Source organism: Oreochromis niloticus, unplaced genomic scaffold, assembly GCF_001858045.2.
Source record: "Oreochromis niloticus isolate F11D_XX unplaced genomic scaffold, O_niloticus_UMD_NMBU tig00000701_pilon, whole genome shotgun sequence".
In the NCBI taxonomy this organism is placed as follows: domain Eukaryota; kingdom Metazoa; phylum Chordata; class Actinopteri; order Cichliformes; family Cichlidae; genus Oreochromis; species Oreochromis niloticus.
Genome location: NW_020327219.1, coordinates 84,707 through 110,685, shown reverse-complemented (window position 1 = coordinate 110,685; position 25,979 = coordinate 84,707). Strand labels below are relative to the sequence as shown.

Below are 25,979 nucleotides of genomic sequence, written 5' to 3'. Positions count from 1 at the left end.
TCTCTTTCACCCTCGATCCACCTCAGCTGAGCAGCTGACTAAGTCTGTCTAACATCCTCCTCGCTCATTTAAGTATTTTTTGAGAGAGTTATGAAGGAGTATTAGAAAAAAAATATTTGGAAATAATATGGTAGCATTACACACAACAGCTAGGTTAAAGAATCTGCAGCATGCCTGCAGCTCCCAGGCTCTCTGTGAGAGGCTGATTTCAATAGATCCCCAATCACAAGATAATTGGATGATTGGGGATCTATTAACCAGATGACAGCCACCTCACACATTTCCTCGTCTCCTCCAAACCAACAACCAGCTGGTGGTGTTGTTTGTTGTTCTGAGTGTTTCTGTGTGAGAATTCGAATCCAAAACTCTTTAATGAAGAATAAGAACAAGATGATGGCTCATGGAGTTTATGTCACATTCCCCACACTGTGTTAGTGTTGCTCATCAACAACATCGGCAGGATTTAAAAAAAAAAAAAAAAAAAAAAAATCACACTGGATAAGTGTGAAGTTAACTCTTTCATTTGGATATCTGGACACCAAATGAGAGATAAATGATCATGTTTAGAGAATCAGCTGATGATAACGTGCTAACTGAATGAAAGTGTATATTTCATTCAATATATCTACACAGCAGCTGGATGCACGCTTGTGCAAACTACGTTAGCTTAGTCCAAGCCTGTGGGTAGACATGGATGGGTGTGGATTTGGCAGTTTGCAAAGGGACAGAAGTAGTTGTCTCCTTATTTGGCTGTTTTTGTTTGTCTCAGAGTAATATCCACACTCTGGTGAGAGTTTCACTCTCTTTGAGTATGCATTAAAAACTTATTTTAGATAAATGATGGCATCGAAGTCTAAAAGCTGGAGTATCTGTGCAAGAAAGCTTAGGACATTTCTAGAAATGCCTAGAGTTGCAATTTAAACGGCAGTTGCCTCTTAAACACAAGGCAGCTGCAGCCCACATGTCTCCAGGCAGCAGCACAATGGATCTGCTGTTTTATTTTGACTGCAGCACTTTCAAGTTTTGTTTTCTCAGTTTCTCTACTTTGCTAACCTTCGTCTAATAATGAGCACATAGAAGTGTCTGTGGTTCTGACTTTATTTAGATGCAGAATTTAACATTTCATAAAACCAATGAAACAAATTAATAAGTGCCAATAACACATTTACCTTCCAGTCTGGATCCTTAGCTTACAGCTGACATATATGAACTCATTAGCAGTGAGCCACTAGGCCACTGAGATACATCTGGAGTTAGATTCAAGGTAACATTTAACTCTTTGTATAAAATTAATTGCCAATCTGGAACATAAAAAAGCTTTAAATGGAAAAACATTATTGCTAATTGATGCACGACACTTGAAAGGTAACACTGTTTACTTTCTGACAAACGCTCTTTTTATTATAGCTAAAACAAAACCCAACTCCAAACCTGTATGGGTCCTTAGTGACCAGTTAAGAGGTTTACTTATATTCACATTTGCAAATTACTTGCCAGTTTGTCCAACCTAAGGTGAATTCAAAGATGAACCAAACCAAGTTCCACTGGAAGCATGGTTGAAAAGCTGAGAGTTAAAAGAAGACAGACCCCTGGATGATGTGGAAGCATATAAATACTACCGACGTGAACAAGTTTGGTTTTATCATTCTGACAATTCTTACATCATTCTAGTGTCTGTCATGCTTAAAAATTTATAACTCAGGCATCTGACAAGGACGCCTCCGGGCACCTCCTTGGTGAGGTTTCCGGGCATGTCCCACAGGGCAGAGCCAGGAAACGCTGGAGAGATCATTTTTCTTGGTGGTCTGGGAACACCCTGGAGAGAGGGAGGTCTGGGCTTCTCTGCTGGGGCTGCTGCCCCCCCAACAAGGCCCCAGATAAGTGGAAGAAAATGGATGGATATATATTATGTACACATAGACACACATCACCAATTTTTTAACTAAATATATTTCTCCAGGTGCTGTTGACTTGCAGCAACAGCCCATCCAGTCCACACATGCAGAGAAATTAAACCACAGATGTAATAATGAGAAAATGACATGGAAAAAAAAACGCTGACTGAAATGTAAGAACAAGCCTCTGTTGGAGATCACAGCTTCAAGACACCTTTTGTGTGAAAACGTCAGCAGCACCTTTAGAAACACATTTAACTAGAAAATTGGTGACATGTTTAATAATGATTTTAGCTAATAAACTAATACTCAGTTCAATTTCCTCTCAGCTCTCGTTAAAGAGAGACGGTGGCTGCTTGTCAAGAATGCTAGCCAGTGTTTTAAATGGCTGTCCCCAGTCAGCAAGCGAGCTAAAATCCCCTAAACTGTCAAGTACAAGTGAGTCCTCTATGGATGAGAGAGACTGAGCCTCTGAGCCATCCCCCTCGTGTGCGTACGTTGCCAGTGAATCACCAGGTAGGTCCGCATACCCCTGCTGGCTCTCCTTCAGTCGGTGTTCAATGACCTCTCTGATCAATTCAGCATCGCCTTGGGTCGCCCTGCCGCGGCAGAAGAGTGGAGGCTTGTTCCCGGTGGCGATGAAGCTGGCTGTTTGCAGATGGATGTCAGGTGACCTGACATTGTCACAGTGGGTGCTGAGATGCAGCAGAATGCCGTCGCCATAGCCATTTTTCTTCTTGTTGGAGATGCTGCTGTGGTCTGAATATGTTTTGCACAAGGTGCCCATGTGAAACGCGTCAGTGTCAGCCTCGCCACCTCCCTCATCGTCATAGTGAATGACATTATCACGGATGTCTTCTTTTGATCTCATCAGAGTGTCTTTCACTTTCTGGGGCCTCTGACCCATGTATAACACTGACATACCTGCAAGGCAGAAAACAGAGAGAAGCACTGGTTACCATGGTGACCACACACATACATGAGCCTTAAAAATATAAATGAATAAAAAGATACACGGTGAAATCAAATCTGGTGGATTTTAGATCAATTTTTGGAAATTAATAAAATTGGCCTCAGTGCAGTATGAGGTTCAAAATGGTAAATGGCCTGTATTTGTATAGCCTGTGAAGGTTCTCAGTCATCCAGGTCATCGTAGTCAAAGGAGTTTGCAAAGAAAAGCGTCTGGACTTCTTTGAGTTGCTTGAAGACGTTTCACCTCTCATCCGAGAAGCTTCTTCAGTTCTAAGGTCAAATGGCCGAGAGTCCCAGATTTAAACCCAGTGGGAGTATCCCCCAAGGAGGGACAAAGGACCCCCTGGTGATCCTCTAATCACATGCGCCAAGGTGTGAAAGCGGGTGTGGGACCTAATCAGCCAGGGTTTCGGGTGGGTTCATTGTGAAACCTGGCCCCTCCCTATCATGTGATTTCCTGAGGTCAGATGGCCCAGGATGTGAGTGGGCGTTAAGGCGTCTGGGGAGGGAACTCAAAACTGGATTATAGATGGCAGACAGTTGGTGTCGTAAACCACCGCCTCTGTTCAAAGATGGTCGCTCACAGTGGACATAGATGGCCTCTTTCACTCCTCTTTCAAACCATCTGTCCTCTCTGTCCAATATGTGAACATTGGCATCCTCGAAAGAGTGACCTTTATCCTTAAGATGCAGGTGGACTGCTGAGTCTTGTCCTGTGGAGGTGGCTCTTCTATGTTGTGCCATGCGCTTGTGAAGTGGCTGTTTGGTCTCTCCAATGTAGAGGTCTGGGCATTCCTCACTGCACTGTACAGCATACACCACGTTGTTCAGTCTGTGTTTTGGAGTTTTGTCTTTCGGGTGAACCAGTTTGTGTCTGAGTGTGTTGCTGGGTCTGAAGTACACTGGGATGTCGTGCTTGGAGAAAACTCTCCTGAGTTTCTCTGATACACCGGCTACATAGGGGATGACAATGTTGTTGCGTCTGTCTTTCTTATCCTCCCTCGCTGGTGTCTGATCTTCTTTTCTGTGCCTCTTTGCTGACTTTATGAACGCCCAGTTAGGATAACCACATGTTTTCAGTGCTTCCTTTACATGTGTGTGTTCCTTCTTTTTCCCTTCAGGCTTAGAGGGAACAAGTTCTGCCCGGTGGTGTAGGGTCCTAATTACTCCAAGTTTGTGTTCCAGAGGGTGATGGGAGTCAAAGAGGAGGTACTGGTCCGTGTGTGTGGGCTTCCGGTAAACTTCAATGTTGAGGTTGCCATTCTCTTCAATGTGCACAGCGCAGTCCAGGAAAGGCAAACAGTTATCCTTTGGGTCTTCCCTGGTGAACTTGATGTTTTTATCCACAGCGTTAATGTGCGCAGTGAAGGATTCCACTTCTTGTGTCTTGATTTTGACTCAGGTGTCATCTACATATCTGTACCAGTGGCTGGGTACTCTCCCTTTAAAAGAGCCAAGGGCCTTTCTTTCCACTTCCTCCATGTAAAGGTTGGCTACAATAGGTGACACAGGGGAGCCCATGGCACAGCCATGTTTTTGTCTGTAGAAGCCTTCGTTGTATTTGAAGTATGTTGTGGTAAGGCAGAGGTCTAACAGTGTGCAGATCTGATCGGGTGTGAAGTTGGTCCTGTCTTCCAAGGAGCTGTCTTCTTGTAGTCGTTTTCTGACAGTCTCCACTGCCTCCGTGGTGGGTATGCAAGTGAAGAGAGAGACTACATCAAAGGACACCATGGTTTCATCTGGATCCAGGGTAAGTTTCTGGACCTTGTCGGTGAAGTCGGTGGAGTTCTTGATGTGGTGTGGGGTGTTCCCCACGAGAGGTGCCAGGATGGTAGCAAGGTGTTTCGCAATGTTATAAGTGGCTGAGTTTATGCTACTGACTATGGGTCTGAGTGGGACCCCTTCCTTGTGGATCTTAGGAAGTCCATAAATGCAGGGTATGGCATCCCCTGGATAAAGGCGGTGATATTTGAGGCGGTCAATGATTTTGTCCTTTTCAAGGTCTTGAAGGCAAGCTATAACTTTCTTTTTGTAGCTGCTTGTGGGGTCTCGTTTTAAAGCTTCGTAGGTGTTGTTGTCACTGAGGAGAGTAGTGATCTTTGTGTGGTAATCTGTTGTGTTTAGGACCACGGTGCACCTTCCCTTATCCGCTGGTAATATAGTGATGTTGTGGTCTTTGCTCAGGGAAGCGACGGCCTTCTTTTCTTGTAGTGTGAGGTTAGACGGAGGGACTTTGGCACTGGAGAGGGTGGCTGAGACTTTCATCCTGATTTGCTCTGCTTCGGTCTGTGATAATTTATTAATCCGTATGGCGGTTTCTGTGGCTGTGATGAGGTCCACTATGGGCAACTGTTGCAGAGAAATGGAGAAATTGAGTCCTTTGGCTAAAACCTTCTTTTCAGGGTCAGTGAGATTCCGGTCTGAAAAGTTCTTTACCCATTTCTCCCGACTGTCTTCAGGTGTGTTTTCTTCTCTGAGTTGTGTGGTTTCAGACTGAGGAGTGTGGGTTTTTGAAAGCAAGGTGTGAAATTTCCTGCGTTGTCTTTCTTTTCCTTGAGAGTGTTGGGCCCGCTGAGCCTTGTCCACCAACTTGTGAACCTCTTCTAAGATTGGAGAGGGTAGAAGGGTTTCCAATTCCTGCAGAGTCTGGCTGATCTTGATCTGGAGCGCATCTATAGTGAAATGGACCTGTCTTATCCTTTCACTTAGAAGTTGATTCTGTGCTCTCTGTAGAATAAAGTCTGCTCTGTGTCCCCTGACAGTGGATCCAAGGCGCAAGCTCTTAGGAACAACTCTGCTTTGTCTGCATCTTAGGTTGAAACGAAGGTGGTTCCTATAATCCGCCAGTTTCCTTGATTCCCTTTCATACTCCCGTACCAGTTGAAGGGTGTTCCTCCCAAAATGTACGGCAATATGTCTGTGAAGGTTCTCAGTCATCCAGGTCATCGTAGTCAAAGGAGTTTGCAAAGAAAAGCGTCTGGACTTCTTTGAGTTGCTTGAAGACGTTTCACCTCTCATCCGAGAAGCTTCTTCAGTTCTAAGGTCAAATGGCCGAGAGTCCCAGATTTAAACCCAGTGGGAGTATCCCCCCAAGGAGGGACAAAGGACCCCCTGGTGATCCTCTAATCACATGCGCCAAGGTGTGAAAGCGGGTGTGGGACCTAATCAGCCAGGGTTTCGGGTGAGTTCATTGTGAAACCTGGCCCCTCCCTATCATGTGATTTCCTGAGGTCAGATGGCCCAGGATGTGAGTGGGCGTTAAGGCGTCTGGGGAGGGAACTCAAAACTGGATTATAGATGGCAGACAGTTGGTGTCGTAAACCACCGCCTCTGTTCAAAGATGGTCGCTCACAGTGGACATAGATGGCCTCTTTCACTCCTCTTTCAAACCATCTGTCCTCTCTGTCCAATATGTGAACATTGGCATCCTCGAAAGAGTGACCTTTATCCTTAAGATGCAGGTGGACTGCTGAGTCTTGTCCTGTGGAGGTGGCTCTTCTATGTTGTGCCATGCGCTTGTGAAGTGGCTGTTTGGTCTCTCCAATGTAGAGGTCTGGGCATTCCTCACTGCACTGTACAGCATACACCACGTTGTTCAGTCTGTGTTTTGGAGTTTTGTCTTTCGGGTGAACCAGTTTGTGTCTGAGTGTGTTGCTGGGTCTGAAGTACACTGGGATGTCGTGCTTGGAGAAAACTCTCCTGAGTTTCTCTGATACACCGGCTACATAGGGGATGACAATGTTGTTGCGTCTGTCTTTCTTATCCTCCCTCGCTGGTGTCTGATCTTCTTTTCTGTGCCTCTTTGCTGACTTTATGAACGCCCAGTTAGGATAACCACATGTTTTCAGTGCTTCCTTTACATGTGTGTGTTCCTTCTTTTTCCCTTCAGGCTTAGAGGGAACAAGTTCTGCCCGGTGGTGTAGGGTCCTAATTACTCCAAGTTTGTGTTCCAGAGGGTGATGGGAGTCAAAGAGGAGGTACTGGTCCGTGTGTGTGGGCTTCCGGTAAACTTCAATGTTGAGGTTGCCATTCTCTTCAATGTGCACAGCGCAGTCCAGGAAAGGCAAACAGTTATCCTTTGGGTCTTCCCTGGTGAACTTGATGTTTTTATCCACAGCGTTAATGTGCGCAGTGAAGGATTCCACTTCTTGTGTCTTGATTTTGACTCAGGTGTCATCTACATATCTGTACCAGTGGCTGGGTACTCTCCCTTTAAAAGAGCCAAGAGCCTTTCTTTCCACTTCCTCCATGTAAAGGTTGGCTACAATAGGTGACACAGGGGAGCCCATGGCACAGCCATGTTTTTGTCTGTAGAAGCCTTCGTTGTATTTGAAGTATGTTGTGGTAAGGCAGAGGTCTAACAGTGTGCAGATCTGATCGGGTGTGAAGTTGGTCCTGTCTTCCAAGGAGCTGTCTTCTTGTAGTCGTTTTCTGACAGTCTCCACTGCCTCCGTGGTGGGTATGCAAGTGAAGAGAGAGACTACATCAAAGGACACCATGGTTTCATCTGGATCCAGGGTAAGTTTCTGGACCTTGTCGGTGAAGTCGGTGGAGTTCTTGATGTGGTGTGGGGTGTTCCCCACGAGAGGTGCCAGGATGGTAGCAAGGTGTTTCGCAATGTTATAAGTGGCTGAGTTTATGCTACTGACTATGGGTCTGAGTGGGACCCCTTCCTTGTGGATCTTAGGAAGTCCATAAATGCAGGGTATGGCATCCCCTGGATAAAGGCGGTGATATTTGAGGCGGTCAATGATTTTGTCCTTTTCAAGGTCTTGAAGGCAAGCTATAACTTTCTTTTTGTAGCTGCTTGTGGGGTCTCGTTTTAAAGCTTCGTAGGTGTTGTTGTCACTGAGGAGAGTAGTGATCTTTGTGTGGTAATCTGTTGTGTTTAGGACCACGGTGCACCTTCCCTTATCCGCTGGTAATATAGTGATGTTGTGGTCTTTGCTCAGGGAAGCGACGGCCTTCTTTTCTTGTAGTGTGAGGTTAGACGGAGGGACTTTGGCACTGGAGAGGGTGGCTGAGACTTTCATCCTGATTTGCTCTGCTTCGGTCTGTGATAATTTATTAATCCGTATGGCGGTTTCTGTGGCTGTGATGAGGTCCACTATGGGCAACTGTTGCAGAGAAATGGAGAAATTGAGTCCTTTGGCTAAAACCTTCTTTTCAGGGTCAGTGAGATTCCGGTCTGAAAAGTTCTTTACCCATTTCTCCCGACTGTCTTCAGGTGTGTTTTCTTCTCTGAGTTGTGTGGTTTCAGACTGAGGAGTGTGGGTTTTTGAAAGCAAGGTGTGAAATTTCCTGCGTTGTCTTTCTTTTCCTTGAGAGTGTTGGGCCCGCTGAGCCTTGTCCACCAACTTGTGAACCTCTTCTAAGATTGGAGAGGGTAGAAGGGTTTCCAATTCGTGCAGAGTCTGGCTGATCTTGATCTGGAGGGCATCTATAGTGAAATGGACCTGTCTTATCCTTTCACTTAGAAGTTGATTCTGTGCTCTCTGTAGAATAAAGTCTGCTCTGTGTCCCCTGACAGTGGATCCAAGGCGCAAGCTCTTAGGAACAACTCTGCTTTGTCTGCATCTTAGGTTGAAACGAAGGTGGTTCCTATAATCCGCCAGTTTCCTTGATTCCCTTTCATACTCCCGTACCAGTTGAAGGGTGTTCCTCCCAAAATGTACGGCAATATGTCTGTGAAGGTTCTCAGTCATCCAGGTCATCGTAGTCAAAGGAGTTTGCAAAGAAAAGCGTCTGGACTTCTTTGAGTTGCTTGAAGACGTTTCACCTCTCATCCGAGAAGCTTCTTCAGTTCTAAGGTCAAATGGCCGAGAGTCCCAGATTTAAACCCAGTGGGAGTATCCCCCCAAGGAGGGACAAAGGACCCCCTGGTGATCCTCTAATCACATGCGCCAAGGTGTGAAAGCGGGTGTGGGACCTAATCAGCCAGGGTTTCGGGTGAGTTCATTGTGAAACCTGGCCCCTCCCTATCATGTGATTTCCTGAGGTCAGATGGCCCAGGATGTGAGTGGGCGTTAAGGCGTCTGGGGAGGGAACTCAAAACTGGATTATAGATGGCAGACAGTTGGTGTCGTAAACCACCGCCTCTGTTCAAAGATGGTCGCTCACAGTGGACATAGATGGCCTCTTTCACTCCTCTTTCAAACCATCTGTCCTCTCTGTCCAATATGTGAACATTGGCATCCTCGAAAGAGTGACCTTTATCCTTAAGATGCAGGTGGACTGCTGAGTCTTGTCCTGTGGAGGTGGCTCTTCTATGTTGTGCCATGCGCTTGTGAAGTGGCTGTTTGGTCTCTCCAATGTAGAGGTCTGGGCATTCCTCACTGCACTGTACAGCATACACCACGTTGTTCAGTCTGTGTTTTGGAGTTTTGTCTTTCGGGTGAACCAGTTTGTGTCTGAGTGTGTTGCTGGGTCTGAAGTACACTGGGATGTCGTGCTTGGAGAAAACTCTCCTGAGTTTCTCTGATACACCGGCTACATAGGGGATGACAATGTTGTTGCGTCTGTCTTTCTTATCCTCCCTCGCTGGTGTCTGATCTTCTTTTCTGTGCCTCTTTGCTGACTTTATGAACGCCCAGTTAGGATAACCACATGTTTTCAGTGCTTCCTTTACATGTGTGTGTTCCTTCTTTTTCCCTTCAGGCTTAGAGGGAACAAGTTCTGCCCGGTGGTGTAGGGTCCTAATTACTCCAAGTTTGTGTTCCAGAGGGTGATGGGAGTCAAAGAGGAGGTACTGGTCCGTGTGCCCTTATTCCCTTTGTATATGCTTTTGTCCACTGTGTGTCCTGTATGGATCACTGCAGCCCTCCATCCATCATTACGTCAAAACTCTTCCACATCCTGCAGTTTTTCTAAACAATGTTTCTTTGCTTTTTAACAGTCTTGTAAAAACAATGTTGTTGCCATCCAGTTCTGTGTATGCAGTAAAAGTGGTGAAATTCTTTCTTTATTCATTTATCTAGTTGAGGTTTATTATCAGCCCTAATTTAAAACATGAGATTACCTGGACAGGATGAGACCAGAGTAATATGCTCAGGTACAGCATCAGTTTGTATGGTCACCATCATCAAGCTCAAAACCTTAAAGCTCCTTATATTCATATGGACTTTGCAGATCTTATTTTCACCTGTATGACCAATACAAACACAATGTTTATAACAGAAAATAAATTTGAAAATTGATCGCTGATCTGAAATGAAAATCCTTTAGTTTCTAAAACTGTTCTTGTTCTGCATGTGGATAAAATGCAACCTTACCTAAAACCTGTTTATTTGCTTGTGACCTGGTGGGAGGTTAATAAAAATATTAACTGGTCTGTTTTGTGCCAAGAATGATTTTTATCATTAAACAACATTAAGAATAATTTTTAGGCTGCCTAATGTTAACAGTGCAAACAGTAAAATTCAGTCAGAACACACTGCACATGAAACTGCAGTTTGCAGCGCTAACAGCAGAGTTTGAGTGTTTATATATGACACAACATTATAGAGAGACTAGCTTACCAATCAGCAAAGTAATGCTCAGAAGAACAGCCAACAAAGCTTCAGTGCTGAGGTCAGCGGGCAGGAACACTGGTGAGCAGGTGAGCAGTGAGCCCACAGTCTCACAGGAACACACTCTGATGGTCAGGGTAGCTGTGCTGCTCTGAGCGGGGTAACCGCTGTCCTCAACTACAACAGGAAGGACGTAGACATCCTGCAGCCGCCGCTGGAAAGCTGACTGTCGAGTCACAATCCCAGCAGTGTTGTCTGTAACATCAACAGGGAAGCTGCAGTATTATTACATTACATACAACAACAACAACTATGTACAACATCATGCATAATAACATAATAATTACTACTAATTATTAATTTTACTGATTAGGCAATAATGGTATGTAAACCAGGTATAAACACTTTCGGGCTTGCTTTTTTGAAATGAAACTTTATAAATCATGTAAAGAGTGAATAAATTGGCAGTTTACAGTTTGATCCAACATCACGACAATGTGTAAAAGACACGCTGGTCGACCAAGGGCACCAGAAACAGCAGATGGAGATTTGTGATTTCAAGCCAACATTAAAGAATCACAGGACAGCATTACAACTGATATTATTAATACATTTTAATGTAAATACATATGAGCCCTCCAGCTTAATCTCTCTGGTGATTACAGACTCTGGAATGTAGTTCATATGGTTTTTTTTTGCTCATTACCAACTTCTTGGCTTTAAATATATCAACTCCCCCTGCTGGTAATACAATTTGAAGTAATGCAACTTCTGTAGGTGTGTCCATGTCACGCTTTGAAGAGGCAAAGTGTGAAATGTACATGGTGGACAGGTATGTCAAATACACGTTTACATGACACTGGGTTAAACCCATGTACCTCTGTTGTTCTGTGAGACAGGGGCTACTGTCCTAAACATCAGTTTCAATGTGGTCAATGTGGTTATTCACAAGGCTCATGATCTAACACACTGTATTTTTGTAAGACGAGATGAGCTCTCACAGGCTAGGAGATTGTTTGGGGAGGCAGTAACTGCTATACAGCAGGGTAGCGACCTGAGGCAGAAGTAGTTTTAGACCTCTGCCTTCCCTGTAAACCCACGGCACGGTGCCACCACCCACCCGCCTGGGCTTCAAGGGTCCTACCTCCCAGCCACCTGAGCAGGCGTCTCGCTGGCAGGTCCACAGAGAGGAAGGACAAAAGTTAGCTGCTTTTGCAGCCACACCTGCTGCTGAGTCAAGCTGTGCATCCCACCCTCCACAAGGACAGAAGCAGAAGAGTTTTGGTGGCTATCAGAGGCTCAGCAGGCAGCACTGACAGCTGTTCCCTCCTTCCCTCAAGAAGGGGAGAGGCGAGGACATTTTTTGAGTTCCACTCTAAGCTGTGTAACAGCCAACAATGTTCCCCCTATTCACAGTCAAGGAGGAGTACAAGTTCCCCTAATGCTCCCCGATTTGTTCACCTCCCATGCCTCGAGGAGTCACTTCAGAGAGACACAGAGCTGTGTGTGGTTCCAATCAAAAAAGCACTTTACATGGTTTTTCAATAAAAATGCCGCTGTCAAAGATTAAGCCGAGGGTGCAGTGTGTTTAAAGGGAAAAACAGTCTGTCGCCTAAGGCAGGTGCAGCGGTACCGGCTTTGAACATCCATCCCCCGAGCCCCTGGCTGCCCATTTGGAGGACTGGCATGCATGCAGTCGATCCATGGGTGTTAATGACTGTTGCCAGGGGTTACAGGCTACAGCTTGCAACGAAATGCTCTGTTTTGCAACAGAAAGCTGATGTCATTAAGAGCTTGTTTGCGTTTAACGGGGCTGATGGCTTCAGTAATCTCTGGGCTGTTAAGGATGCAGGATTTTCAGCACCGTGTCCTCCCTGAAGCTGGATGTGTGACGTCGTCTCAGCCGTGTGATGAGATTTCCCCCAAAGGTCTGCTGGCTCTCCACCACTGGAGAGAACCCAGACTCTTCACTGTTGCTGTCCCCTTGGGTACACCTCCTAGGAGCAAAACTCTGACAATGGGTGCTTCGTTGACATGATGAGGGACTATTTTCAGTGGGAGGGGCATAAATTGTGTGCGGCCCCAGAGGCTTCAAAGTTAGAAAAACTGCCATCAGCTCCAGGAATTTATGTGCATGCGACACAGTATTTTTTGCCTCTTCTGAAAAGTTGTCATGTCTTGGTCAAAACAACAAACATAACAGCAGTGGCATATATAAACCATCAGGGAAGCACTCGTCTGTGATTTGCGCAGGCTGGCTCACAGCCTGATTATGTGGAGCAGCAAACACCTCCAGGTGTCCGGAGATCTGTTCACATCACGTGAAAATGCACAATGTTCGCTGTTCTTTTTGCTAAGAAACAAGTACCGACCCTGCTCAGTACTATTGGTCCTGAGCAGGGTGAGGGAGAGCAGCTGAAACAAGATCTACAAACTCTACAATCACCTTTCAGTGTTACAGTAAGCAATAGAACGGTGCACTGACAGAACTACGACATGTACATTCTACTACAGGTTAATTCTATATAAGCCAAAGTATGTTGAACCATATCTGTCCACTCCAAACTTTGTATTTATAAAATAAACTATAACTTAAAATACTCATTTGTGTGGTATTAAAATGTTTCCTGTTTATTTAACCATAATTGTGACTGTGTGGTTACTGTGGTGTAGACATGACATGCATAAAAATCTTTTGGTGTATTTAAATTCAGGTCCTGGTAGTGTTTTTAACAAACTGTCCATAAACCATTTGTAGCACGCAGTAATTATGGAAATGAAAGACGAGGGGCAAGAGAGAGGAAACATAACTACAAACTGATGAAACAACTCTGCTTAGAATATTTTGTTTTAAGGAACACGATAAACTGTCCCCTCTTCTTCTTGAGCTTGCTGTGTGTACATTAATAAAACACTTTTGTTTAGAAGTCAAATGATGCATCAAACAAAGCATTATATCTTTTAAGAAATTAATCTTTTTGCTCCTAAGATTGATCATTGAATATTTTATGATTACCACTAGCATGCATTGATAGTCCTAAGGTGTCCCAAATTGTAAAATTAAATAAATTACAATTTTAGTTAGTGCATACTGTCCCGGCCATGAACAGAATCTCCATTTAGGACAATGTACAAGTATCCAGACTTTCTGCTTTTGTAGTAATACACCGTTAGACCCCTGACCCCCACCATCCCACTCCTGGTGGGCTCCAACGCTTTGGAACGAGGGTTTCTAATACTGTGTTTTGTCGTAACAGCTGTTTCACCAGATGGTTGAACAATGTCTTTTATTTCTGTCTTGTGGTTGCATTTTTCCCCCTCTGGAAATCACCTTTCATCCATTTAATTCTTCTTTCCACTGTGTATTCAAAGTTACCAGTTTGACGTGTTTACTGAGTTTTAATAGCACAAACCTATGAGAAAAGTCACATTTTACTTTACACACGAGCATTGGTTACAATTTTAATAAGATACTTGGTAATGAATAGATTGTTCTCCCAGCTAACCAAGTGGGCAAAATAGTAGAAAGTGCATGTAGTTTACAAGTTTGTACAACAGTGTGTAATTTAAATGTGATGTGGTGATTGTTTGGCTCAAAAGTCACTATAATTACAAACAACTGTCTATTGGTCTTTCCAGTGAGTCATATGTGGCAGCCATGCCATAAAAACTTTGAATCAAATATGAAAAATATATATTTCTCACACACACACACACACACACACAGCACCATCTATGAACATGTCACTGGTACAAAGAGTACGACAAACAGGAAAAACTCTGTTTATGGTTGACCTCAGAGACGCATGTGCATCTCCCACACAACACAAAAGCTTTAGCAATGCTTTAGTAGCTGTTACTCTGTGACTTACTTCCATAATCTCTAACAGTAAAGTTTCTGTATTGGAGCTCCTTGGAGGACTTGAAGAAGAACCTCTGGCCCACAGGGGGATGGTCCTCGTCAACAGCGCTGACTGTCTGGATCACCTGGTCAGGCATCAAACAGAAAGATTATGTGTTAAACATGCTCAAGGAAAACACAGAACAACTTGTGAATTGAAAAGGTCTAGTTTCACCACACGGGTTTAGTCTGTGCTGATGCACTGCACACCTACTCTGGATGACCACCTCACACTACCCCAACGAAACTGAAATATTCTCAGTTGAGTGAAAACAATTGTTGTCATCACGTAGTTACAGGACAAGGTTGCTGAATGCTGAAGCCGGTGCTCAGTCCCAAACCTCCTCTTACACCAACATCAGCACAAACACTGTGCACCATGAGCTTCATGTCAAGGATTTCCATGGCTGAGCTATGGAAATCCTTGACTATTTCCCAGTTAGTGTATTTAATAAATACCTGTGATGAGTATCTTTGTATGTGCTGTACTTCAGCATACCTGTCCAGCTCTGGAGTTTTCACAGACAAATGTATCTGAAGGAGCAGTGAGCTGAGGAGGGAACTCATTCACATCCAGGACGTTGACCTTCACTAACACTTCTGCAGACAGCGAAGGATTATCTGTAAGGGTCAGCATGAAGTTGTGTATAATTAGTGTGACAGCCAAATATAGTCATCAAACATAAAGCCTGTGTGACCCGAACATCCTGTGGGGTTCAGACTACCATGAGCTTGGCTTTGGTTTTGAGTACGTCATCTGCAAAGAATACATTAGGTAAAAATTGTGGGCGTGTCCTGCAAACATTTCTTTACTTCCAGCTCCACATTTTTTACTCAACTCTAATCAAGTAACTTTGCATGAATCAAAATGTTGTATACATATGCAAAACCACAGGGAACCACAGAGAATAAGCAAACATCAAAAAGCCATTCACCTGAGCAGCAGCCCACTTTAATGATATGAAACATGATGTCATGGTCCCTGTGCCTCCCCGGCCAGCCCAGTGTGGCCACAAGGGTTTGTTGTTTTGCGCTCTCTCTTGTCTGTCTGCCTGGGCGGAGCTCAGGTTAGGCTCCCGCCCTTGGCCTACGCACCTGCAGCTGATCACAGGTGATTTGCAGTTTGATCTCTGGCTCTTCTTAAGGCAGGAGCTCTGAGCTACTCGTCACTGGAATATTGAGCAACTCTCATTAGTATTGCTCGGCTCTACAGCAATTCTGTTGTTCCCGTGCTTGCCTTGGATTAATCCTCGTCTCTGTAAATAGGTTTATCTGGATCTGCCCTCATTGTGACCGCTGGACCCCATGAGTGAGAGTGGAGTTGCTTGTGTGGACGAGGAGCGGAGCGAGTGCGAAGGCGTGTGTTTCCCTAACCTGTGGACCCCCGGGACCCTGGTGTCACTCCCAACAACAAAACAAAAATCAAGCTCAAAACAACGTCTGTGGACCAGGACTTATTCAAAAATACAGTAATTAATATTTCTAAAAGTTAACTTACTGATGGACTATCTCTGTTATCAAAAGCACTATCATTTTACCAAGTAGTGCTGTAAGTGTCTTTGGTTTAAAGATGGACCTCTTTAGAAATAATGGTAAGTGTGACAGTGTGCGGAGGTCACACATATTCGCCATGAATCAAAACTTTAAATATTTGTCCTTATTTTGTGCAGGGCTTCTGCACAATCTCGATTAAATCTCTGTTTTCCTCTTTTAAGGCCTCTTCAGACTAACAGTTCTAACTGGCTGCCTCGACCAGATTCACCATTTCATGAAAGGATTAACTAACCGTTTATGAATTCTTAATTCTAATAATTCTATTTTTTGTATGTTTGTTACACTTAAACATTTCTGATCACTGAACTAATTTAAATATTAGACAAAAAATCCAAACCTACACAGCCCTGTGTGAAAAAGTGAAGCAGGTCTTTGGAAAGCTGAGTTCAGTTTTCTAGCCACAGCCAGGCTTGATTAATACCACATCTGCTCTCAATCAAGAAATAATTTAAACAGGACCTGCCTGACAAAATGGAGAAGACCAAAAGATGCTCAAAACCCAGAAATCATGACGCGATCCAAGGAACAAATGAGAAACAAAGCAATTGAGATCTCAGTCTGGAAAAGGTTAATGAACCATTTCTGTGAGACTCCAGCGAATCACAGTGACAGCCATTATCCACAAAACATGGTACAGGGCGAACCTTTCAAGGAGTAACCGGCTGACCAAAATGACCCAAAGAGCACAGCGATGACTCATTCAAGAGGTCACAAAAGACCTAAGAACAACATCCAAACAACTGCAGGCCTCACTAACCTCAGTTAAGGTCGGTGTTCATGACTCCACCATATGAAAGAGACTGGGCAAACTGGCCTGCCTGGCAGAGTTCAAAGATGAAAACCACTGCTGAGCAAAAGGAACATAAAGGTTCGTCTCAGGTTTGCCAGAAAGCATGTTGCTGATCTCCAAGGCTTTTAGGAAAAAAATCTGTTGATTTATACCAACTGTAAAATATGGTGGTGGTAGTGTGATGGTCTGGTGCTGTTTTGCTGCCTCTGAATGACTTATGAAAAACAAAATTAATCAATCAATGTTCATGTTCAAACACCCTCCAATGTGGCTGAATTACAACTATTCTGCAAAGATGAGTGGGTGAGAATTTCTCCACAGTGCTGTAAAAGACTCATCAGTTATCGCTAATGCTTGATTGCAGTTGTGTCTGTCAAATATTTACATTTGTTTGATCTGAAACATTTAATAAATACAAAAATACACAAAAAGAGAAAATCAGGAACACTTTTTCCACATCACTGTGTGTAAAGTGTGAATCGTGAGGGGACAGTGTTCTGTTTTGTTCACACTGACTGTATTTGTTTCTCGTCACTTATCACATGTAATACTTCACTCTTATACAGTGAAGACAAATATATAACATGTACAAAACACTTATTGGCTAGAAGGAACAATTATTGGTACATTTCTGTTGCATGGCTAACACAGTGAGAAATACAAAGAATCTAGAATAAGCAATTAAGCTAACTCCACTAACTGCATGTCTTTGGAGCGCAGAGTCAAAGTGCCCTGAGAACCCATGTAGCCACACGGAGAACATGCAAACAGCACGTTAAACGTCCCTGGCTCGATGGTGGATTCAAATCTAGGACCTTATTGCTGTGAGGCAGCAGTCCTAAGCACAAGCTTTGAAAAAAAAAGTAAATTCATTTTGTATATTTTACGAAATCCCTCACAATGCAATCTAAATCCTGCCACAACCCCATTTTTCTATATAAGAAAATGCAGTCTTGGTGAATATTGTGTCCCCTGATAAGAACACTTTTCTTATAAGAGTTTTCTCTGACTGATAACTTATCACTCAACACTTTTGTTGGAATTAGTAACTCTAACATTTGTTTAGTTGGTGGCAGTGATGAGATGGTTATGAGGGGGGTTTAATTCATTAAACCCCCCAAAATATGACTATCCAGAGTTGGGACCAGGAAGCAGAGTTGCAGTCTTACACGCCTCTCTGCAGCTTCTCTCCTCCTGCTACCCCCCCAGAAACCCATCTCCATTGAGACTGTGTCAGCTCCCAAAAAGACAAAAAACAAACTAAAAACCAGCAATAAACAACTTAAACATAAAAAATCACAAAGAAAGAACAATACAGTATCCACATCTGAACCAAAGAGTAAAACAGTGAAATGTGGATTATTAAATATTAGGTCTCTCTCCTCCAAGTCTCTGTTAGTACATGACTTAATAATTGATCAACAAATCGATTTACTCTGCCTTACAGAAACCTGGTTGCAGCAGGATGAGTATGTTAGTTTAAATGAATCAACACCCCCGAGTCATTCTAACTACCAGAAATCCCGAAGCACAGGCCGAGGGGCGGTGTGGCAGCAATTTTTCACACCAGCCTATTAATCAACGAAAGACCAAGACAGACTTTTAATTCATTTGAAAGCCTGATGCTTAGCCTCGTCCACCCCAGCTGTAAAACTCAGAAACCAGTCTTACTTGTTATCATCTATCGTCCACCTGGGCCTTACACAGAGTTTCTCTCTGATTTCTCAGACTTTTTATCTGATTTAGTGCTCAGCTCAGATAAAATAATTATTGTGGGTGATTTTAACATCCATGTAGATGCTAAAAATGACAGCCTCAACATGGCATTTAATCTGTTATTAGACTCAATTGGCTTCTCTCAAAATGTAAAAGAACCCACCCACCACTTTAATCACACTCTAGATCTTGTTTTAACGTATGGCATAGAAACTGAATATTTAACAGTGCTTCCTGAAAACCCTCTGCTGTCTGATCATTTCCTGATAACATTTACATTTACAATAATTGATTACACAGCAGTGGAGAGTAGACTTTATCAAAGTAGATGTCTTTCTGAAAGTGCTGTAACTAAGTTTAAGAATATAATCCACCCACTGTTATCATCTTCAATGCCCTGTACCAACATAGAGCAGAGCAGCTATCTGAACGCTACTCCAACAGAGGTCGATTATCTTGTTAATAATTTTACCTCCTCACTACGTACGACTCTGGATACTGTAGCTCCTGTGAAAACTAAGGCCTCAAATCCAAAGTCCCTGACTCCGTGGTATAATTCTCAAACACGTAGCCTAAAGCAGATAACTCGTAAGCTGGAGAGGAAATGGCGTGTCACAAATTTAGAGGATCATCATTTAGCCTGGAGAAATAGTTTGCTGCTTTATAAGAAAGCCCTCCGCAAAGCCAGAACATCTTACTATTCGTCACTGATTGAAGAAAATAAGAACAACCCCAGGTTTCTCTTCAGCACTGTAGCCAGGCTGACAAACAGTCAGAGCTCTACTGAGCCAACAATCCCTTTAACGTTAACTAGTAATGACTTCATGAACTTCTTCACAAATAAAATTTTTATCATTAGAGAAAAAATTACCAATAATCATCCCACAGATGTAATATTATCTACAGCTACTCTTAGTACCATCGATGTTAAGTTAGACTCTTTTTCTCCAATTGATCTTTCTGAGTTAACTTCAATAATTACTTCCTCCAAACCATCAACATGTCTTTTAGACCCCATTCCTACAAAACTGCTCAAAGAAGTCCTGCCATTAATTAATGCTTCAATCTTAAATATGATCAACCTATCTCTAATAATCGGCTATGTACCACAGGCCTTCAAGCTGGCGGTAGTTAAACCTTTACTTAAAAAGCATCTCTAGACCCAGCTGTCTTAGCTAATTATAGGCCAATCTCCAACCTTCCTTTCATATCAAAAATCCTTGAAAGAGTAGTTGTCAAACAGCTAACAGATCATCTGCAGAGGAATGGCTTATTTGAAGAGTTTCAGTCAGGTTTCAGAGCTCATCACAGCACAGAAACAGCTTTAGTGAAGGTTACAAATGATCTTCTTATGGCCTCTGACAGTGGACTCATCTCTGTGCTTGTCCTGCTAGACCTCAGTGCTGCGTTCGATACTGTTGACCATAATATCCTATTAGAGCGATTAGAACATGCTGTAGGTATTACAGGTACTGCACTGCAGTGGTTTGTATCATATCTATCTAATAGACTCCAGTTTGTACATGTAAATGGAGAGTCCTCTTCAGACACTAAGGTCAATTATGGTGTTCCACAGGGTTCAGTGCTAGGACCAATTCTATTTACATTATACATGCTTCCCCTAGGCAACATCATTAGAAGACATAGCATAAATTTTCACTGCTATGCAGATGACACGCAGCTCTATCTATCCATGAAGCCAGGTAACACACACCAATTAGTTAAACTGCAGGAATGTCTTAAAGACATAAAGACCTGGATGGCCGCTAACTTTCTGCTTCTTAATTCAGATAAAACTGAGGTTATTGTACTCGGCCCTGAAAATCTTAGAAATATGGTATCTAAGCAGATTCTTACTCTGGATGGCATTACCTTGGCCTCCAGTAACACTGTGAGAAACCTTGGAGTCATTTTTGACCAGGACATGTCCTTCAATGCACATATTAAACAAATATGTAAGACTGCTTTCTTCCATTTGCGCAACATCTCTAAAATTAGAAATATCCTGTCTCAGAGTGATGCTGAAAAACTAGTTCATGCATTTATTACTTCCAGGCTGGACTACTGTAATTCACTATTATCAGGAAGTCCTAAAAACTCGCTGAGAAGCCTTCAGCTAATCCAAAATGCTGCAGCAAGAGTACTGACAGGGACTAGAAAGAGAGAGCATATTTCTCCTGTTTTGGCTTCCCTTCATTGGCTTCCTGTTAACACTAGGTTTACTATCCTGCGCAAATTTGCGTAACTTCCCTAAACCCAATACCCCCTAGAATTACTGGCTTTTTTATTTTCTGGTGCAAGTCCCGAGGTGTTAAGCACCCCTGCTGAGATTTTCACAGGTCGTCAGCTTGTTTCTCCTACAGCTTTTGTTGTGCAAACCACCCATTGTCCTTGAGGCCTGGCACATTTGCATTTGCTCACTCAGAGTTGCTCAGATCCAAGGCAGGCCAAACCTCTGTGTTACAACTTTCAGAAATGCCTGATAGAAATGCTTCAACTTACTCATGAGATTTTGACCACATTTTTTGCGGAAGTCACAACTATACTGAATGCACGACCGTTGTTGCCAGCTGCAAGAAATGCTTGGTAGGGAACAGCTGTTCCCTACCAAGGTTCGTTTCAAAGTTTGAAAGACTTTGAAATAAAACAGACTTGTGTACCCATATATTGTGAATGTCTGTCTTTTGTATGTAGGTTGTAACACAGAGGTTTGGCCTGCCTTGGATCTAAGTAAACAAATGCCAATGTTGCACAAACACACACACACACACACACACACACACACACAGCAAATCTGCATTTATTTGTCCCACAAGTGGAAAATCTGCATTGTCATTGCAAAAAAGTGGACAAAGCACAGTATAGAAAGTGCACTATACAAACAATCTGGAAACATAAATATGGACACGTGTATTCAAAAATATTGGTGTATGTATACACACACACACACACACACACACACATATCTATCTATCTACGTGTGTGTGTATGTGTGTGTATACACACACATACACACACATATATATATATATATGATATAGATGTGTCTGTGTGTATAACTAGACTTTATGCTTTAAGTTCATGAACTTATGGCATTCATTTCAATCCTGTTTGTAAGAGCAATCATGTGTCCTGTTGGTGCCATTGTGGATTGCTGGTCAGAAAGTTTTCTGGTGCTACTAATCAAAGAGACAATGCCCCGAGATAGATTCATTTCAATTATGCAACACCTTCGATTTGATGACAGGGACACGCGGGCAGAACGGGTGAAAACAGACAAATTTGCAGCGATCTCCGACATCTGGACACGCTTCAACGAGAACTGTGCTAAGAGTTTCACTCCAGGGGAACACATGACCATAGATGAACAGCTGTTCCCTACCAAGGTTCGTTGTCCATTCACCCAGTATATTGCAACCAAGCCAGACAAATTTGGGATCAAGTTCTGGATGGCCACGGATTTGGACACCAAATATGTCTGCAGTGCATCTCCTTACTTGGGAAAGGACCCCAGTCGTCAGAAGGGAGAGAGGCTGGCAGAGAACGTGGTCATGAAACTGATGGAGCCGTTTTTGGATGATGGAAGAAATGTCACAACGGACAATTTCTTTACTTCACTGTCACTGTCGCACAGACTGCTGCAGCGCAAAACAACATTACTGGGCACGGTGAATAAAGTCCGGCGTGAACTTCCTCAACTTGCAAAAGATACTGCAAAGCGAGAGGTATTCTCCACTTCAGTGCTTAGAAGTGGCAGTGTGTCCTTGACAATTTATGCACCTAAAAAAAACAAGACTGTGTGTGTTCTAAGTTCCATGCACCAAGACGTGACGATCGGTGACGGCAGAAAGAGGAAACCCAACACGATCACAGACTACAACCACATGGAGGTATGTGAATGTGTGTACAATTTTACACCAGTGCTACAATGTTTTCTGATGTGTGCTATACAGGCCTATAGAAAAAAACATATACTCATGACTCTCTCGCTCTGCTTTTACAGTGTGGTGTAGACGTGTTGGACCAAATGGCACGGATGTATTCTGTAAGATCAGCAACACGCAGGTGGCCAGTAGCGGTTTTCTACAATATGCTGGACCTGGCGGCAGTGAATGCCTACATTTTGTACAAGGCATGTACAGGGTGGACAGGCAAAAGAAGATTGTTTCTGCGTCTTCTAGCTCAGCAACTTCGTTGCCGATTCATGCAGCACAAGGAAATCTTAGCACAGAGGCAGGCTGCTGCAGCTGCTGTGCCAGGGACTGTAAAGACAACGCAGTGCCAGGTGCAAGAGAGCTGCAACAGGAATCGCAGCAGATTTACCTGTGCAACATGTAAGAAATTCACCTGTGCCAAATGCAGGGATGATGGACACTGGGTCTGCAAACCCTGTAAAGTTTGAAAGACTTTGAAATAAAACAGACTTGTGTACCCATATATTGTGAATGTCTGTCTTTTGTATCTAGGTTGTAACACAGAGGTTTGGCCTGCCTTGGATCTGAGTAAACAAATGCCAATGTTGCACACACACACACACACACACACACACACAGCAAATCTGCATTTATTTGTCCCACAAGTGGAAAATCTGCATTGTCATTGCAAAAAAGTGGACAGAGCACGGTATAGAAAGTGCACTATACAAACATTTTATTTATATATATATATATATATATATATAATATGTATATACATAGTTATACACACACATACATATATATATGTGTGTGTGTGTGTGTATATATGATATAGATGTGTCTGTGTGTATAACTAGACTTTATGCATATTATATAAGGTGTGGCTATATAAATATATAAATATATGTACAACTCTGTGTATATATGTTTATGGACAGGCATGCAGGCAGGTAAGGAAGGAAAGCAGCCTTGCAGGGAAGGAAAAACTTGAATCTCTCATGGTTAGGGGTTGGGGGAGGGTGTGTTTGCACAACAAAAGCAGGAGAACAATGGAGCTGACGACCTGTGAAAATCTCAGCGGGGTGCCAAGAGGTGTTAAGGTCGGGGGGAATTTACGCAAATCTGCGCAGGCCAGTAAATCTAGTAGTAGGGACTTGCACCAGGGAAAAAAGGCTCAGTAATTCTAGTGTTAAATCCAGAATTGAATTCAAAATCCTGCTCCTCACATACAAGGTCTTAAATAATCAGGCCCCATCTTATCTTAATGACCTTGTAGTACCATATCACCCTATTAGAGCACTTCGCTCTTGCACTGCAGGCCTACTTGTTGTTCCTAGAGTATTTAAAAGTAGAATGGGAGGCAGAGCCTTCAGTTTTCAGGCCCCTCTTCTGTGGAACCAACTTCCAGTTTGGATTCGGGAGACAGACACTATCTCTACTTTCAAGATTAGGCTTAAAACTTTCCTTTTTGCTAAAGCATATAGTTAGGGCTGGACCAGGTGACCCTGAATCCTCCCTTAGTTATGCTGCAATAGACGTAGGCTGCCGGGGATTCCCATGATGCATTGAGTTTTTCCCTTCCAGTCACCTTTCTCACTCACTATGTGCTAATAGACCTCTCTGCATCGAATCATATCTGTTATTAATCTCTGTCTCTCTTCCACAGCATGTCTTTCATCCTGTTTTCCTTCTTTCACCCCAACCGGTCGCAGCAGATGGCCGCCCCTCCCTGAGCCTGGTTCTGCCGGAGGTTTCTTCCTGTTAAAAGGGAGTTTTTCCTTCCCACTGTCGCCAAAGTGCTTGCTCATAGGGGGTCATATGATTGTTGGGTTTTTCTCTGTATTTATTATTGTGCTATCTACTGTACAATATAAAGCGCCTTGAGGCGACTTTTGTTGTGATTTGGTGCTATATAAATAAAATTGAATTGAATTGAATTGAATAGATGACTGCTGACCTGTTTGCACAGTTAGTGTCTGTACAGTGTCTGACACACAAGTATACTGTTGGTGGTTTGTCAGAAGATTTCAGGATTTTGGGATTTTTATTATGTTATGCTTAAAAGTATGTTTCTTTATCTAAATATGTTTGCTCTTTCAGTATTAAGCTTAAATGGGGAAGTGCAGACTCAACAGGAAGCCTGCACAGTTCTATTTTATCTCTTCCTGTAAGTCTCTGAGAATGCTATGAATAAAAGGCTGACAACTATTGCACGGTGCGAGTCTCCCTGAGTCTCACCCGTGTGCACGTTAAACCTGTCTGAGCGTTTTTATTCTGACCTGAGTTGCAATACAAGAAAACTCCTGACATTTCTTGGTCCTTCGAGCCGGATGGGACACAGCACTTTTGTGTGACCCCACAGGAAAGCCTCATCGAGTCCTGCCGTCGTGAGAAGCCCGCGCTGAAGTCCGTCGACAGCTCCTGTCCAGGTACAGGATAAAGTCCAGAGACGTGAATTCGGGTTCTGGCCGGCGTTCTTATAAGTGGTCCACGGCGGTGGGGGTCGATGAGGCAGACCTGAGAGACCGGCAGTGAATCAGCAACCAGGTGAATATTAACACTCAGACACCTCGCGTAAAACGTCTAGGCTCGCCCAGAGGGGCTGGAAGCATTTTTAGATAAACCTGGTCCGTAAGACATAGTACGCGTTGAAAAGGTATTGTTGTTGTTTTATTTTTGTTAGTGGAATAAGTTGATTTTACAGCACAATAAGGAGGCTGAACTATTCCACTATTTTGTTTGCTGTTGGCCACCCAAGTACTGGTGAAAAGAGAGAAACGGGTCGTGTTTCATCACGTAAAGATGACACCGCTTTCAAGAATAGCTTGAAAGTAGAAGGCCGTGTCAACTACCTCTCTCGATTCTCATGCCAGAGAAGGTGCCGCAGTTGTGTAGTTGTAAAGTATTAAAATTAAAAGGATTAAAATGGGTAATGAAGCTTCAAAACTCACTGCTGACGAGCAGTGGTTAGAGAAAAAATGTCCAGGTGCCGGACAAATTAGTGCATGTAGATGGAGAAATCCAAAGAAAACCTAAATGTCCCACGTGGGAGGGAAAATGCATTGACTAAATTATAAGAAACCCTCCAAGCAGAAATAAAGGTAACACTTTATAATAAGTGCACACTATTAAGCATTAGTTAATCATCTGTTAAGCATTAGTTAATGGTTACTTAATTCTCTCTACAGCATCTACAAAGTATTTCTCATAATCAGTTAATAGTTTACAAGCACTGACTTAAACACTTTATTCACGATTAATAAGCTAATGTACAACACTTTTTATTAATTATGTTTTCATGTTCTAAAACTCATTGATTAATCATTTATAAACACTACTCTGCATCAGTTACAAACCAGTCATTTCAGGATGTTCAGTGGTATACAAAATCATTGGTAAAAGGTAAGTAGATGGTTAACATACCCTACATAATACTATAAACTCTACATGTACTACACATAGTAGTTTCATACTAGATGTTTTATAAACACTGAATATCAGGGTTACATCAGTCAGCTGCTATATCTTAACAGATGTCTTACAATACATTTATAACTGTCACTTAAAGGCTGCCAAAGCTGTAACTCACTATCGGCCAACTTCTTTTTCGATAGATTATCTATAAATACTCATAAATACCTTAATAAACTTATTTAGGAAGTTACAAACCATTTGCTACTTGTTAGTAAAGTATCTTGAGTGAGCCCATCTAAAGTGGGGACCATA

At 43.0% G+C, this 25,979-nt stretch overlaps 1 protein-coding gene and 1 long non-coding RNA gene across 10 annotated transcripts in view; one reads left to right on the top strand and one right to left on the bottom strand.

Annotated features, from left to right (window-relative positions):
- Positions 1-1,084: 1,084 nt before the first annotated feature.
- LOC106096539 (cadherin-12) overlaps positions 1,085-25,979 on the bottom strand; it is a 94,101-nt gene continuing 69,206 nt past the window's right edge. For 7 of the 9 annotated variants that reach the window (XM_019355847.2, XM_025904271.1, XM_019355845.2 and 4 more), the window contains 5 exons: positions 14,776-14,897; positions 14,248-14,362; positions 10,385-10,630; positions 9,886-10,008; positions 1,085-2,819 (listed from right to left, as the gene is read on the bottom strand). In XM_019355847.2, coding sequence (XP_019211392.1) covers positions 2,221-2,819; positions 9,886-10,008; positions 10,385-10,630; positions 14,248-14,362; positions 14,776-14,897 — 1,205 coding nt within the window. In that variant the 3' untranslated portion in view covers positions 1,085-2,220. Of the gene's footprint in view, positions 2,820-9,885; positions 10,009-10,138; positions 10,165-10,384; positions 10,631-14,247; positions 14,363-14,775; positions 14,898-25,979 lie in introns of those variants that run through there. The other 2 variants (XM_025904272.1, XM_019355848.2) reach the window with 2 other exon arrangements.
- Positions 15,255-16,876, top strand: LOC112844654 (uncharacterized). Its single transcript, XR_003217393.1, has 2 exons — positions 15,255-15,868; positions 15,992-16,876. It is a non-coding gene; the product is annotated as an uncharacterized LOC112844654 (long non-coding RNA).